Genomic DNA, 13,380 nt, shown 5'->3' with positions numbered 1-13,380 from the left:
GCACCTGATTATGCTGATGTTGCGGGTACGCATGACCGAAGCCTATCCAATCGAGGTGTCCAAAGAGCGCCATATGCGCCTGTCCTTGTTTTCCTTCGAAGAGAAGTCCGGAACTTGCCATGGCCAAATTGAAGTTCCCAGGTTCTCGATTGCATGAGCTTGTGAGCAACGAGACCGAGCAAGGGAAAACCATCTGACGACGAGAACAACATGACCGTGCGAAAGTTAAGCCGGCTCAATAGCCTCCACCATGCCAGATTTCGGCGGGTCGCTTGGGCTGAGCAAGGTAGAAACCGGCGTCAGGCCTTGCCTTTATCAGCGCATCCCAGTTGGCTACGACTCTGAAGCAGGATGAAAATCCATCACGCCCCCTAGATCTGTTTCGAGGCTGTCTCAATGGAGGAGAGCTCCCATGCCAAGGCGAGGCGAGGCACAGCGCCGACCCTCCTGGTCGTGAGCACCTCCGTCCGAGGCGGCTGACTCCCAGGCGCGAAGGGAAGTCCACCCAGCGGCAACATGCTCTAGGGTTTGGGGTGATGGAAGAAAGGGGGAAGGAGCGTGAGCTGCGAGACCGCCTCGCCGCCGCCACCCACACCGGACCTTTGCCCGGCAGGGACGACCGGCGGCGGCGAGGGGGAAGTAGCGAGGAGGGAGCGCCGGCAGCGAGAGGATTGGGAGCCGCCCGTGACGACGCGGGGGCGAGCAGATCGCTATTTCTCAATCGGTGCTAATTCCTTCGTACCTAAGCACATATATAGTTTCAGATTGAGGTGGTAGCCATGTCTAATTCAAATGCATATGAAGCTCAAAGAGGAGTGAAGTCGGCTGAGTTTGTATGGCGCATGCATGTGTCCTTGTCATGGGTCCACTAGGAGTTTGAGGACTTGGGGGTGAGCTATGAGATGCCCCGCAGCAGAGAAGGAAGCAAGGAAATACTTCCTTCGTTCCAGAATGGATGATACGAACTTTATGTCAGAGGAGGAGGGATGGAGGGAGAAGAAAGCAAAGCCACGGCCCATCCCATCTAAGCTTTGCCGAGGTGGCACTTTCACCGTCCAGAGCGCGCTTCCTCCCATCCCCGCCTCCACATTTCGAAACCCGAGTCCCAAAACCCTCGTCCGCCGCTCCACCCACTCCGGCAGCGGCGGCCACCCGTCACGATGAATCACGGGGACCCTGGACACCGCTGTAGGTGTTCCCATGGACCGCGGTGTGCCGGTGCGCCGCCCCAGGAAGGCCTCGCGGCGGCGGCCCTGGACACCCGTGTGCGGCCCCTCCCCATGGGCGCCGAGGCGGAGTCCATGCTGCGGCAGATCGGCGCGTACACGCCCAACCTCGACGGGCACACGGTGACCCTCCTCTCCTGCGTCCACTCCGTCCTCCCTCCTCCGCCCCTCGTCTCCAACCACGCCGCCCTCTCCGCCCTCCTCCCCCCGCGCCAGGACGGCGGCGACGACCGCATCAGCGACCTCCCCGACAAGCTCCTCCGCGACATCGTCTCCCGCCTCCCCGTTAAGGACGGCGCGCGCACCGCCGCTCTCTCCTGCCGCTGGCGCGACGTCTGGCGCTCCGTGCCGCTCGTCCTCGTCGACTCCGACCTCCTCCCCGTCCGAACAGGTTCGGGCCTGCAGGTCGCGCACGCGGACGCGCAGCGCGTCGCCTCCGCCGTCACCCGCATCCTCGAAGCTCACCCGGGCCCCTTCCGCTGCGTCCACCTCATCTGCAGCTTCCTGGACAAGTGCCCGGACCTGCTCGCGCGGTGGCTCCAGCTCCTCGCCGTCAAGGGCGTCCAGGAACTCGTCCTCGTCAACCGCCCGTGGCCGCTCAACATGCCCATCCCTCCCACCTTCTTCGCCATGCAACCCTCACCCGCCTGTACCTTGGCGTCTTCGAGTTCCCTGACACGAGGATCCTCCCGCGCGCCGCGTCATTCCCACACCTCCGCGAACTCGGCCTCTGCTGCGTGCAGATCCTGAGGAGGGAGGACATGGACTTCATCCTCGCCAGGAGCCCTGTGCTGGAAATCCTATGCATCCAAGTGAACATGCTGATGAAACACCTGATCCTCGTCAGCCGCAGCCTCCGTTGCGTGCAGATCATCGAAAGCATTGATCTGAGCATCGCACTGAAAGACGCTCCGAACCTCGAAAGGCTCATCATCTGGGCAGCAACGGTCCGCGATGGCGTGCCCAGGAGTGTCAAGATTGACCATGCCCCTGCACTAAGCTTACTTGGCTATCTGGACCCGGAACGGCACAGCCTAGAAATCGGCAACACCGTCATCAAGGTGCATAAAACACCTTCAAGTTTGTGTTTTGTTCGATTCGCCAATGTAAATGCGTTAACTCGTCTCTGAAAAATGGAAATTTGGTGCACTGCAGGCTGGGACAACGGCGAGTCCGAGCACAATGGTCCCAAGCGTCAAGATCCTCGGCATAAGAGTGTGCTTCGGAGTCCGCAACATTGCTAAGATGCTGCCCTGCTTCCTCAGATGCTTTCCCAACGTCGAGAGGCTGCATCTTGTGGTGACACCACTACCACTTACGTTGGCATCAATTTCCATGTTTGTGCACTTGCAATCATCAATTTATATTGCTAACAATAATGCTTCCATTTAGAGCCAAAGCTGTAGCTTTTCTTTGCAGAAATGATAAATCCCGAATGTTCAGGATTTGCCCATGCAAATCAAACGTTTTTTTATGGCAACTTTAGTTGACGCGAGGATAACAAGTTTTTTTTTTGAAGGTGAGGATAACAAGTTTAGTTGACAAGCACAACAATTTTCTGACAAAGTACAAACTGAGTGCGGAATTGACATGCTTACCAACTAAACTTGCAATCGCTCGCGTATATAAATTGCCACAAAAAACGTTCGATCTGCCATGGCCCGAACGTTTGGGACTTATCGGCGTCCTTTCTTTGAGATGAGCGGAAGTTCTCACTGATTTACTTCATTCTACAGTCCAACGAAACTGATGAGCCCACCGGCAAGCTCAACAACAAGTTCTGGCAGAGGTCGGCCCTATCGAATGCGTGCAGTCACACATGAAGCTGATGGTCTTCTACGGCTTCCGAGGGGAGCGGGGCGAGCTTTCCTTCCTCAAGTTCGTCCTGGAGAGCGCACTGGTGCTGGCGAAGCTGGTGATCGTGTTCACCAAGGGGAGCTTCACCTCAATGGCAGAGGTCAGCTCCAAGGTGAAACCTCTGTTTGCTGCAAAATGGGCCAATAAAGACTGCTCACTGGTGCTCTTGGAGAGTGTGTTTCAAGCAGGGGAAGACAAGTGGTTGCTCAACTTCAAAGCAGGGTCTGATTTCTCTACAGGGGACCCATTCACGCGCACCGCTGCTCTTCGTGGCTGCAACTTTTAAGGAGAAGCCGGGTGTTTGCGGAAGATTGAAAAGATGTTTTGAGTTCTCTACCAGGTGAGCGTGATTCCAGGGAAACAGATGGTTAGTGCTATGTTGCAGTCTACGTGCAAGGCACTGTTTTGGATCGTTGGCTTGTGTTTTTCTTGTCAGAGTTCCTTGATTTTTATTTGCCTGGCGACCTTGAGATGTTGATGCGTAAGTGTTGCTCAAATGCAGTCTCTGTATGGTATATTTATTTTGCTTTGGCCTGACGTTGCTCATGTTAGAACTCAAAATTTCTGCTGATTGTGTCACTGAATGCTAGCAGACAGAGATATATTCGTGAGCTATTTCATGCTTTCCATCGAATGTGTGTTCCATCTGATGTACCCTGGTTAATTGTGCCCGTCTGGAATGTTAAATTATCATCAGAACTCATCTGTCTTATGTAGTATTTGTCTATGCTGTTATGTGTTATGTGCACTAGGTATCATTTGCATCATACATGCTCTGTTCACATAACTAGGGATTCAGATGAGTCGTGCATCGGAAACGACTTGTATTAGAATTGCTATCTATGGTAACATCTGAAAGGACCAAGCCAACATATCAGTGTACCCAAGTAAGTCTAAACTTGATGGGTGTCGCCAACCCCGAGATATGCAATGGTTGTTGGATTCGAGTACTAGGTAACAAATGAAAAATAAGCTCATTAGAAAAAATCTGCTGCAATTGAGAGCAAGATGAATCTACTACACCGATGAAGTAGAAATCATAAAAGTAATGAAATCTGAGGGTTAACACGATAGAACAACATCTGATATATTATGGAGAACAAGGCTGATATTACGAAGAACGATGCCTTTACACCGTGTTAGCCTGCCATGTGAGCCACTGAGACTACGAAACAGCAAACTCTTTTTCTTTTCTGTGGTGGTCACTATATTGGTAGTATATATGATGATCAGCATTGCTGCTACTGTGCAAAGGGATCGTTAGTTGTGTGCTTTGACGGGGATCTTTGCGGGGTTGGGTCTTGATGCCACAGAGACCTTACAGGCGATGTTGGTGCTTCGGCTCACCATACTGCTGCCCTTCAAAGAACTCGTTCAAGAGTTTGTCCACCAGTTCGGGGCTGTACCTGATGTACTTCAGCGGATTCTTGCCGCTCCCAACAAGATTGCTGCATGGCAAAATTGGTAGCACAGTAGTTATTATTAAGTACTACCTCCGTCCCAAATTATAAGACATTTTTTAGGCTATTTTAGCCTACCAAAACATCTTATAATTTGGGACAGAGGAAGTATATCAGAACAGCTGAGATCATTCTAAGTTGAATGGAGTCCTGGAGAAGATAAGGAAGTGTTGTTCTCCGTAGTATAAAGTTTTGGGGCCCACCCCGTCAGTCAACCATAAATGATGGGTGCTTTAGAGGACAGACAAAATAGAGCTAATTTTGTAATTCTGGAACTGCAATCATGTGATATAGCCGACTAATCAATTCAATGGAAGCTAATGGGTGGAGTTCAGCACAACAACCAAAAATTAATAGGAGATCATGCAAAGTGATTGGTGCGGTGACGTACCCAAAACGTTTTATGAAAGATCGATAGGCTGGTAACAGAACCTCAGCTATAGCAAGCCTCAAGGATTCACGCAATTCTTGATCAGGTACAATCCATAGAGATTGCTTCGCATGAAGTTCTTCAAATTGCGTATTGAAAGCTTTAAACCTGCCATGGCAAAAGCCTGTAGTCTTAGGGCTAATGATTCTTCTATCATGATTATCCCAAGCAACAAACCAAACTGCCAAGGTACTGACCGTTCTTTGATCACAGCTCTTGAAACTCCGCTGCTGTTAAGGTCTGCTGGTGTCGACGAACCAGTGCTGCCTGGCGCACCTTGTACGGAAAGTGCCTGAAGAACCTGAAAGAAATAAAACAGAAGCAGTATTCAACTGTTAATTGATATGTCCAATCATGTAAATACAGCACGACAATGATGTTAATTACTGAAGCACAGTACATGGAAGAGAACATTGCCAAACAAAGATAGATACTAGCAACCATAGTAAAGCCATGGACAGGTGTGTGTGGAAGCTACCTATCCATGTGCCAGAACCATGAGTTGTGACTAAAGGCTTTGTTGTTGTTGTTGTTGTAAGACGACGTGTGTACTAGAGTTACAAAAGGAATCCACAGACATTGACTCTTACTATGGTTTGGCTTCACAAAAATTCCTATTGGGATGTAAGCAACTGAACTTGACACAAAAATGCAGGCAGGTGGAGCACAACGTTGATGTGTCTAGATTTTCAGGCCGATTCCAGCGCACCGGGCTGTGGTGACTGGTGAGAAAGTTATGGGGGTAGGGTTGAGAGAATAGAGAGGATATAGAACAGAAAATTGGAGAGAGTCATACATACTCAATTTAATACTCCCTCCATCCCATAATGTAAGACATTTTTTGACACTACACTAGTGTCAAAAAACGTCTTACATTATGGGACGGAGTAGTAGAAGATATAAGGTCCCTTATCCTTTCCTAATATGACAACACTTCCTAATGTGCCATAACTCCTAATTCTCCCTCAATTGTAATCCTAGTTCTGGCCAGACTCTTTTCCTAGCCGAATTCCTCCTCTACGGTATTATCTTGGATGCCAGATTTTGGAAGTCAATGCCGACGTTAACATAGTTGTTATGGTGTCCACAACAGTTATACTCTCATAAGTGCCAACAAACTGTGATATCTTAAACAGGTAACTCTCGATATTGCTTTCACATAAACTACCATTCTAATCGCAAAGGAATTACTAAGCAAAGAGTTAAAAAGACTATCGTGGTAAGGAAAAGATATCCATACATGTAACATCATGCAGCCAAAAAGAAAGGGGATATGATGAGGGTTCGATGATCCACAACCTTTGCCCAAGCAACACGTTTGTACTGATTGGCATTTTGCTGCACAATTCTACGGTGCCTCTGAATCCAGTCATCGCCAAGTATATCCTTTGCTTCTGATCTGTGGCAACACAAGAGATCACTAAGTGAGCAGATTGCCAGATTATTCTAGGATGCATTATCTATAGCAAAAAAAACAAGCATACCTGCGAACAGATCTAACCATATAGTGAACATTGTTCATAAGAAATAAGTGAGTTAGCGCAGGATCCTTATATTGTTTAGATTTTCCATCTAGGTTATTCTGTAGTGCTTGCATTATCCTCGTAGTAACAACAGCAAGCTGAGATTCTGTCTCACTACCAGTTTCGAATTCCTGAAACAGAAGCTTCAGCGTCGACTGATAACTGCTCATATGAAAATAACATTTGTTAGCGTGCTATACTGCTATTTAAATAACAGTAGCAGGAAGGCTACCAATAAATTAGTTTTTTCTTAGTTGTCAAATGAATAAACTAATACAAAAAAACTAAATGCAAGCCAAAGACATAGTAGAAAGTGAATATGCAAACTACTTTCTTGTTTACAACTCTGTATAGTTATCGACAGACTGCCTGCTACGATATTGGCAATTAAAATCATTTCTAAGACCACTAGCAGACAGGCTTTATGCATACTTTCTCTTCAGTGGAGATGAAGTTCAGAATAATTCTTGAAGGATATAAACATATTGCCCCAGAGTTAACTCATCATGGTTAGCATATCTTACTCGGATTTCGTGAAATTACTGTTCTACAGATGCATAAATTGACTACTAGATGAAGAGGGGAATACTTACTCAAATAGGAATTTAACATAATTAATCACATAGCTTGTCAGAGGATGCACAGTTCCATCTTGAACGATGGTCTTTGAAGCATCCTTTTCAACTGCCTCCTCAAAATCAGCGAAGGTTTCTTGAGCAGTTTGTGCCAAGCGCTTAGTCAAGCCCAATGCAGTCTCTCTCATCTCAGAGCAAGCCTTTCCTTCGAAAACCACCTCAATCTGATAACAAGTTCAAACAAAGACCGCACTGAAATTTGGTAGTGCTCACCAAAAGCATCATAGCATAAGTTGAAAAGAAAACAACAATGACACGGAACCCCATAAATAAATCTGCAAGCAGAAGAAATTAAGCATTTGGGAAGGAAGGTACAGAAAATTGCTCCCCGAATACCTCCGGTTGAAGTTCACGCATTACTTCGTACATGTCTAGCAATACAAACAGCTTTTCAGGAGACCTTTTGCTTTTCGCAACAGCATCTCCAAAGCTGAGAAGAGTCACGACACTATTTGTTGCCATTTCTGCAAAACATTGGTCCTTGTTAAAGTTGCCACCCTCAAAAATCTGATCGCAGATTTTTCTTTCTCCAGCTAGTAGTAGTTTAACCTGTTCAAAAAGCATAATATATTAGGATGATTTTTTGTTTAAGTCCAAACTAGCACACACAATATTGACCTGTTCACAGAAGGGCCCTCACCGCAATACGCATAAACTGTATCCAGTTTCCAATCTTAGCCTCCAAAGCCTCCCATTGCATCTTTTGCACGTCATCTTTAGTAAGTTTTTCTACTCCCAGCTTCCGAAGGCTCGACTCTAGTGCTGAACCACGGGATTCTCTGAAGAAAGAGGATAAATTTAACTTGACTTTGCACAAGGTGTTAGTAACTCAGGAGTCAGGAGACACTGGACGGAAATCAAGAAAGGAAGTAGAAAAAGGAAATAGATTTGGATACCATAATCCAAACCTACCTGTAAATTTTGTAGCATGACTGTTGATTTCCAGCCTGAACCAACTGCTGAGCTATGTCATTCATGAGTGGCAGTATTCTTGGAGGAACTAGTGTCGGGGTCTTGTATACAGCAGTTTCCAAGCCTTTGGATGGATGGTCAGACTGGTTAGCATTCTCATCCTCGTCGTCTTTTGATGGCCGCAGAGACTTGGGTAGACAATCAAAGAGACGATCGGGCTCAATTGGTTTGCTGAAAGAACAGATAAACCATCGTAGACAACATTTTTTTACTGACAATAAGAAATGAACATGAATGTAGTTCTGGCATGAGTCTGCAATAAGAATGACTATCTTACCTGTACGTACCCATCAGCTGCTTAAATTCTTCTTCAATCTTCAGAGAAGACTTCGCTAACAGACCATTGACGTGATTCAGAATTCCTTCACTGCTTCTGAAGTTCTTATTCGAGGAAAAGAAGCGGGAGATTCCTTTCAGCGTATCCACTGCCTCCAAGTAGCTCTCCAAATCCTCATGGGGACCTCTTAATATCGTTGCCTCGGCCTAAAGATTGAAAGCAATGTTTTACACAAAGTTAGTAAGTTCCCAAAAATCAAAGCCTTTGCAAACAATCATATTCGCATCAGCTCAGATAGCTATCATTTCCATTCCTCCTCTTTCTGCGAGAAATCGCTGTCATTTTGACATAACAAGATGATCTAGAAATGACAACTCTTGATAAGAGATGAAACAATCATCTACAGTGACCCAAATTAATGACCTAAAAGTGCCAAACTATATCACTCACCGGATCTTCCAAATCCAACAACAACAACAAAGCCTTTAGTCCCAAACAAGTTGGGGTAGGCTTTGGGTTTCATCTCCATAAGAGTGACTGAGTTTTTGCGTTGGCTCGCCAAGCCTATCACAACCCTCCTCCTTTACCCGGGCTTGGGACCGGCTATGTTGAGACAACAAAAATCCATATTTGTTTCAATGAACAAAAATGTACGAATGGTATTATCTTAATTAGGAATAAAGGAAAACCATATTTGTTTCAATGACGGCGGTGATGATTGCATTTAACATGGTAGTATACCCCACACAACGCATATTAAATACCGCAACAAATTTTAATCATTGCAACCACCAGGCGCTCATTCGGCACATTTCAATTCCCGAAAGATCCACAAGACGTCTTCCAAAAAAAAGAAAGATTGTAACAAATTGACCGCCACACATCCAGGTAAAATGTTTGAAAATTTTGCGGTGGGTCGATGTTCATGTACCCGACGGGTGAGGTCGAACTGGGCGAGGATGGCTTCGCCGGCCTTGAGCGTCTTGTCGATGTTCTCGTGCGCCATCCGGATCGCATGCGTCCTCACCTGCATTTCATTTCACCAGAGAAAAACGAACCAGGTCAGTCGAGCGGAGGCGAAATCGAATCAAACGGGGATGACTGGAATGTGGAGGAGGAGGGGACGCGCGGGGGGACCTGGGTGGGGCGCATGGCGGCCTCGAGCGCGGAGAGGCGGTGGTCGAAGGAGCCGAGGATGGCGACCATGCCGTCCGTGTTCCCCTGGCTCTTGTGCAGCGAGTCGCGCAGCATGGTCGCCCGCCGCGTCAGCGCGTCCATCGTCCGCGGAAGCGCCGACACCGCCATCTTCCCTCCCCGAAGCCTCCTCCTCCTCGCGGATCACGCGGTGCGCCCCTCCGCGCTCCGAGGCCGGCCTGGGAGATCTCGAGCGGGAGACGGGAAATGCGTGCGCTTCGAGAAGGGGGTCCCCCGAACGCGCGCCGTCCCCGAGGGAGATCCTTCTGGAAGCCTCCGGAAGGGCCGCGGAGGCTTTGAGGTTGGCGGGAACGGTGGAGAGGCGCGATTCGGTGGGCGGGGTCGTCGGCGACGACGTGGTTGTGTCGCCGCGGGGAGGAGGAGAAGAATGGTTCGAACGCCTCCCTCCGCTCCGAGATTCGGGCGCGTGTTGACCTGGACCGCCCGGACGGCGGGGATGGGCTCGGTGCACGGAGTGGGTCCAGGGAGTGGTGGTTAGCGGGCGCCGGTCGTTCGGGCGCGCCGAGAGCCGTGGCGGTGTGGACCGGGTAACCATGAGGACCAGCCTTTGCTTGTTTGCAGACTTGGAGCGTGAAGACAGTTCAGGAGCTTCAAATTGGCGACGCTTGAAACTTCCGCTTTTGACCTCCGTTCCTAAATACTCCCTCCGTCTTAAAATAAGACTCAACTTTGTACTAAGAATAGTACAAAGTCAAGTCTTATTTTGAGACGGAGGGAGTATAAGTCTTTGTAGAGATTTAATATGGACTACATACAAAATAAAATGAATGAATCTATACTAAGTATATCTATAAACATTCATACGTAACGAATCAACCTGTGGTTGAGTTGGTTAGGTGGACAGTGGTATCCCCAACCCACCAGGGTTCAAATCCTGGTGCTCGCATTATTCCTGGATTTATTTCAGGATTTTCGGCGATGCGCTTTTAGTGGGAGGAGACGTTCCCGTCGACGACGAGGCGCCTACGATGACTTCGTAAATCTCAAGATGATATGCCGGCTCAGTCTCTCGGAGGTGGTCATAGGGGTAGGGTGTGCGTGTGTGCGTTCATAGGGGTGAGTGTATGTGTGTGTATATGAGCGCTTGTGTCTGTACTGATGCTCAAAAAAAATATAAACATCCATACGTAGTCCATATTAAAATCTTCAGAAAGACTTATACTTAGAAACGGAGTGTGTGATTGTGTTATGTGGTATTTCACCTCTTTGGTTATCAGCCCAAGTAGGCCGCCCCAGGTCCCCTAGGCTGATTTGGATGGTCATGGGCTCTATAGAAAGAAGATTTGAGAAGTCTTGCTCTAGGAAAACACTAGGGCCCTAGTATCCTTTATAAGCCGGGGCTGAGCTAGTCGATACACCTGACATTTAGTTAGAATCCCTCCATTGTCACATGTACTTTGTACGCCTCTATACATCAATACAACATGACTAGAAGTTGGGTTTTTCCTTGTAAGGAGGGTCTGGTTATCTCCCTCTCATATGTGAGCAATTCCCCGTAGGCGTGGGAGATGTATGGGATTGACGAGATTCACTTTGTGCCTATTCTATATGTCGTCATGTGTGATAATAGTTCTATGATTGATGAGTAAGTTGTTTATCTGTGGCAAGCATACTGTGTCTTGTCCAATTTAAGAGCACATGCAACATGATTCGAAAACCTACGCATGTAAAACATATTGTTTAGTGAATTCGTGACTTTCAGGTGATATGTGTTGGTATCTTAGGACCTTAATTGCAGAGACAACCATGCTATGGCAACGTTGATGCAGGACAATAGGGGAGAACGATTTTGGCATGAAGGAGTTCGACCATTCAAGTATGAGCTGCCTACAGGAAAAATAACCTATGCGCTAGAATCACAATACAAGGTGACTGGTATTACTGTCGCTTTGGCACACTTGATGTACACCATGATCTGAAGTTTCTACGTGTCTAACCTCTTCATTGCTGACAACAAACTGTATACTTTCACTTGTTTTATTTATGTCTTTACTTTTAAGCTCTTTATTATTCTCACTGCAATCATGGTGGACTCGGTAGTGGCAAACCTTTGCGTCATTCTCCCTCCCGGGGGCGTTGTCGAGGAGCTTAGGTGTCATAGGGCGTAGCGTGGCGTTGTAATCAGTCCTTCCTGTGCTCTTTATAGTCGCGTGTCTTGCTTGTTTCGGCTATCTTGAGATCGGCATTGTTTGAAGACTATTCCACCATCTTGTATCATTCGGCCCGTGTACTTGATTCATTGTTGCTTTATATATAAAGCGGGGAGAAACCCTCAAACAACCACTCCAAGAGAGAGTGTTGGATGCACCAGAAAGCGGCAAATATGGCAAGAAGAAACAACGACGACGGATAAGATCCGCCCAATGACGACATGCAAGATCTGCCCAACGATGGTCAGAAGCCATATACACCCCATCCTACTCACCTCTTACCACGCGCCAAAGGACACGCCTAGTCGAAAGTTCATTCTTGAACGTAAACATGAACATAGAGTATGTGATGCAAGTGTTTAGGATCAAAAGATCCTATTGAATTGGGTAGGTTCTTTGAAAGTTATGGACAATTGAAGTTCAAATTAAAATAGGATTTGAACTAACATACTCCCTCCATTCCACAATGTAGTGCCTATAGATTTTTCTGAAAGTCAAACTTTGTCAACTTTGACCAAGTGTATAGAGGAAACTCTCTACACCTACAATACCAAACATATACATTCCGAAAATATAACTTATGATGTATCCAATGATGTGCATTTGGTATTCAAGATGTACCTACTTTTCTCCATAAATATGGTCAAAGTTTGTAATGTTTGACTTTTGGAAAAATCTATAGGCACTACATTGTGGATCGGATGGAGTATAATTTTCTTTGAAATGTGGGTGTATGATGTCTAATGGGCGAGGTTCATTGTAAGATCAATATGCAAAAAGAATAATTGCAATTAGGTCAAAGGTTTGCAAGTTATAACTAAAAAGAGGTTCATATTCAGTTCTAAATAAATTCAAATTTGACAAATCAAAATTGAACCCAATTTGGTTACATTGGATAGTGTTGTGCATGGGAATCAATTTGCAAAAATATGAATCTCATTTGGACATGTGGTTTGCAAACTATTGTGAAATGAAATTTGAATTCAAATCTGAATAAATTCTAATTTAAAATGTTCAAAAATTCGCAACTAAGGATCTGCTGCTCAAGGTCAATATGACCACATGATAAAAGGAATTGTTCTATTTAGGTCTCTCGATGAAAAGTTATAGTAAAATTAGATTTGTATTTGAATCTACTCAAAATCTCTACCATCGTAGAGAAAACGAAGCCAAAATGGTTGCCATAGCACTGGCAACACTGCTGAAAACAACGTCAGTCCATGTTAGTTTCATTCAAACCATGCAAATTAGAGTCCAAAACAAGAGCAAAAGTGTTTCGAAAAGTAGGTACGTTTGGGACGTATCAACTCCCCCAAGCTTAACTCATTGCTTGTCCTCATGCAATTCAGTTGACAAATTTGAAGTGATAAAGAAAAATCTTTACAAACTTGTTCTCGTTGTTGTATATATATACTTAACTAATGTTCAAGTTTTCAGCAAAGATTATGAACTAACCATGTGAATGATAACACTTAAGTCTCACATTTACTCATGACAATAACATAACCAACTAGCGAGAAATAATAAGATATCTCAGATGCCAACAAATTTTCAAAACAATCATGATATAATATGATAACATGGTATCTTGCTAGCCCTTTTTGAGACCGCAAAACATAAATGCAGAGCACCTGT

At 46.1% G+C, this 13,380-nt stretch overlaps 1 protein-coding gene and 1 pseudogene across 1 annotated transcript; one reads left to right on the top strand and one right to left on the bottom strand.

The window, feature by feature from the left end:
• The first annotated feature begins 1,038 nt into the window (after positions 1–1,038).
• Positions 1,039–3,758, top strand: LOC123094628 (F-box/FBD/LRR-repeat protein At5g22660-like; annotated as a pseudogene).
• A 280-nt stretch (positions 3,759–4,038) lies between these two features.
• Positions 4,039–9,999, bottom strand: LOC123091476 (exocyst complex component EXO70A1). The gene is made up of 12 exons (XM_044513005.1): positions 9,518–9,999; positions 9,312–9,407; positions 8,381–8,586; positions 8,044–8,274; positions 7,772–7,910; positions 7,468–7,680; positions 7,090–7,295; positions 6,458–6,658; positions 6,273–6,372; positions 5,171–5,274; positions 4,935–5,081; positions 4,039–4,531 (listed from the first exon to the last, which is right to left on the bottom strand). The coding sequence occupies exons 1-12, from the start codon at positions 9,683–9,685 to the stop codon at positions 4,402–4,404; spliced, it is 1,941 nt and encodes a 646-aa protein (XP_044368940.1). The 5' UTR covers positions 9,686–9,999; the 3' UTR covers positions 4,039–4,401.
• Positions 10,000–13,380: the final 3,381 nt, after the last annotated feature.

Source organism: Triticum aestivum, chromosome 4B (genome assembly GCF_018294505.1).
Source record: "Triticum aestivum cultivar Chinese Spring chromosome 4B, IWGSC CS RefSeq v2.1, whole genome shotgun sequence".
NCBI lineage: Eukaryota > Viridiplantae > Streptophyta > Magnoliopsida > Poales > Poaceae > Triticum > Triticum aestivum.
Note: the sequence above shows the minus strand (reverse complement) of the source record. Positions and strands in the feature narration are given on the sequence as shown.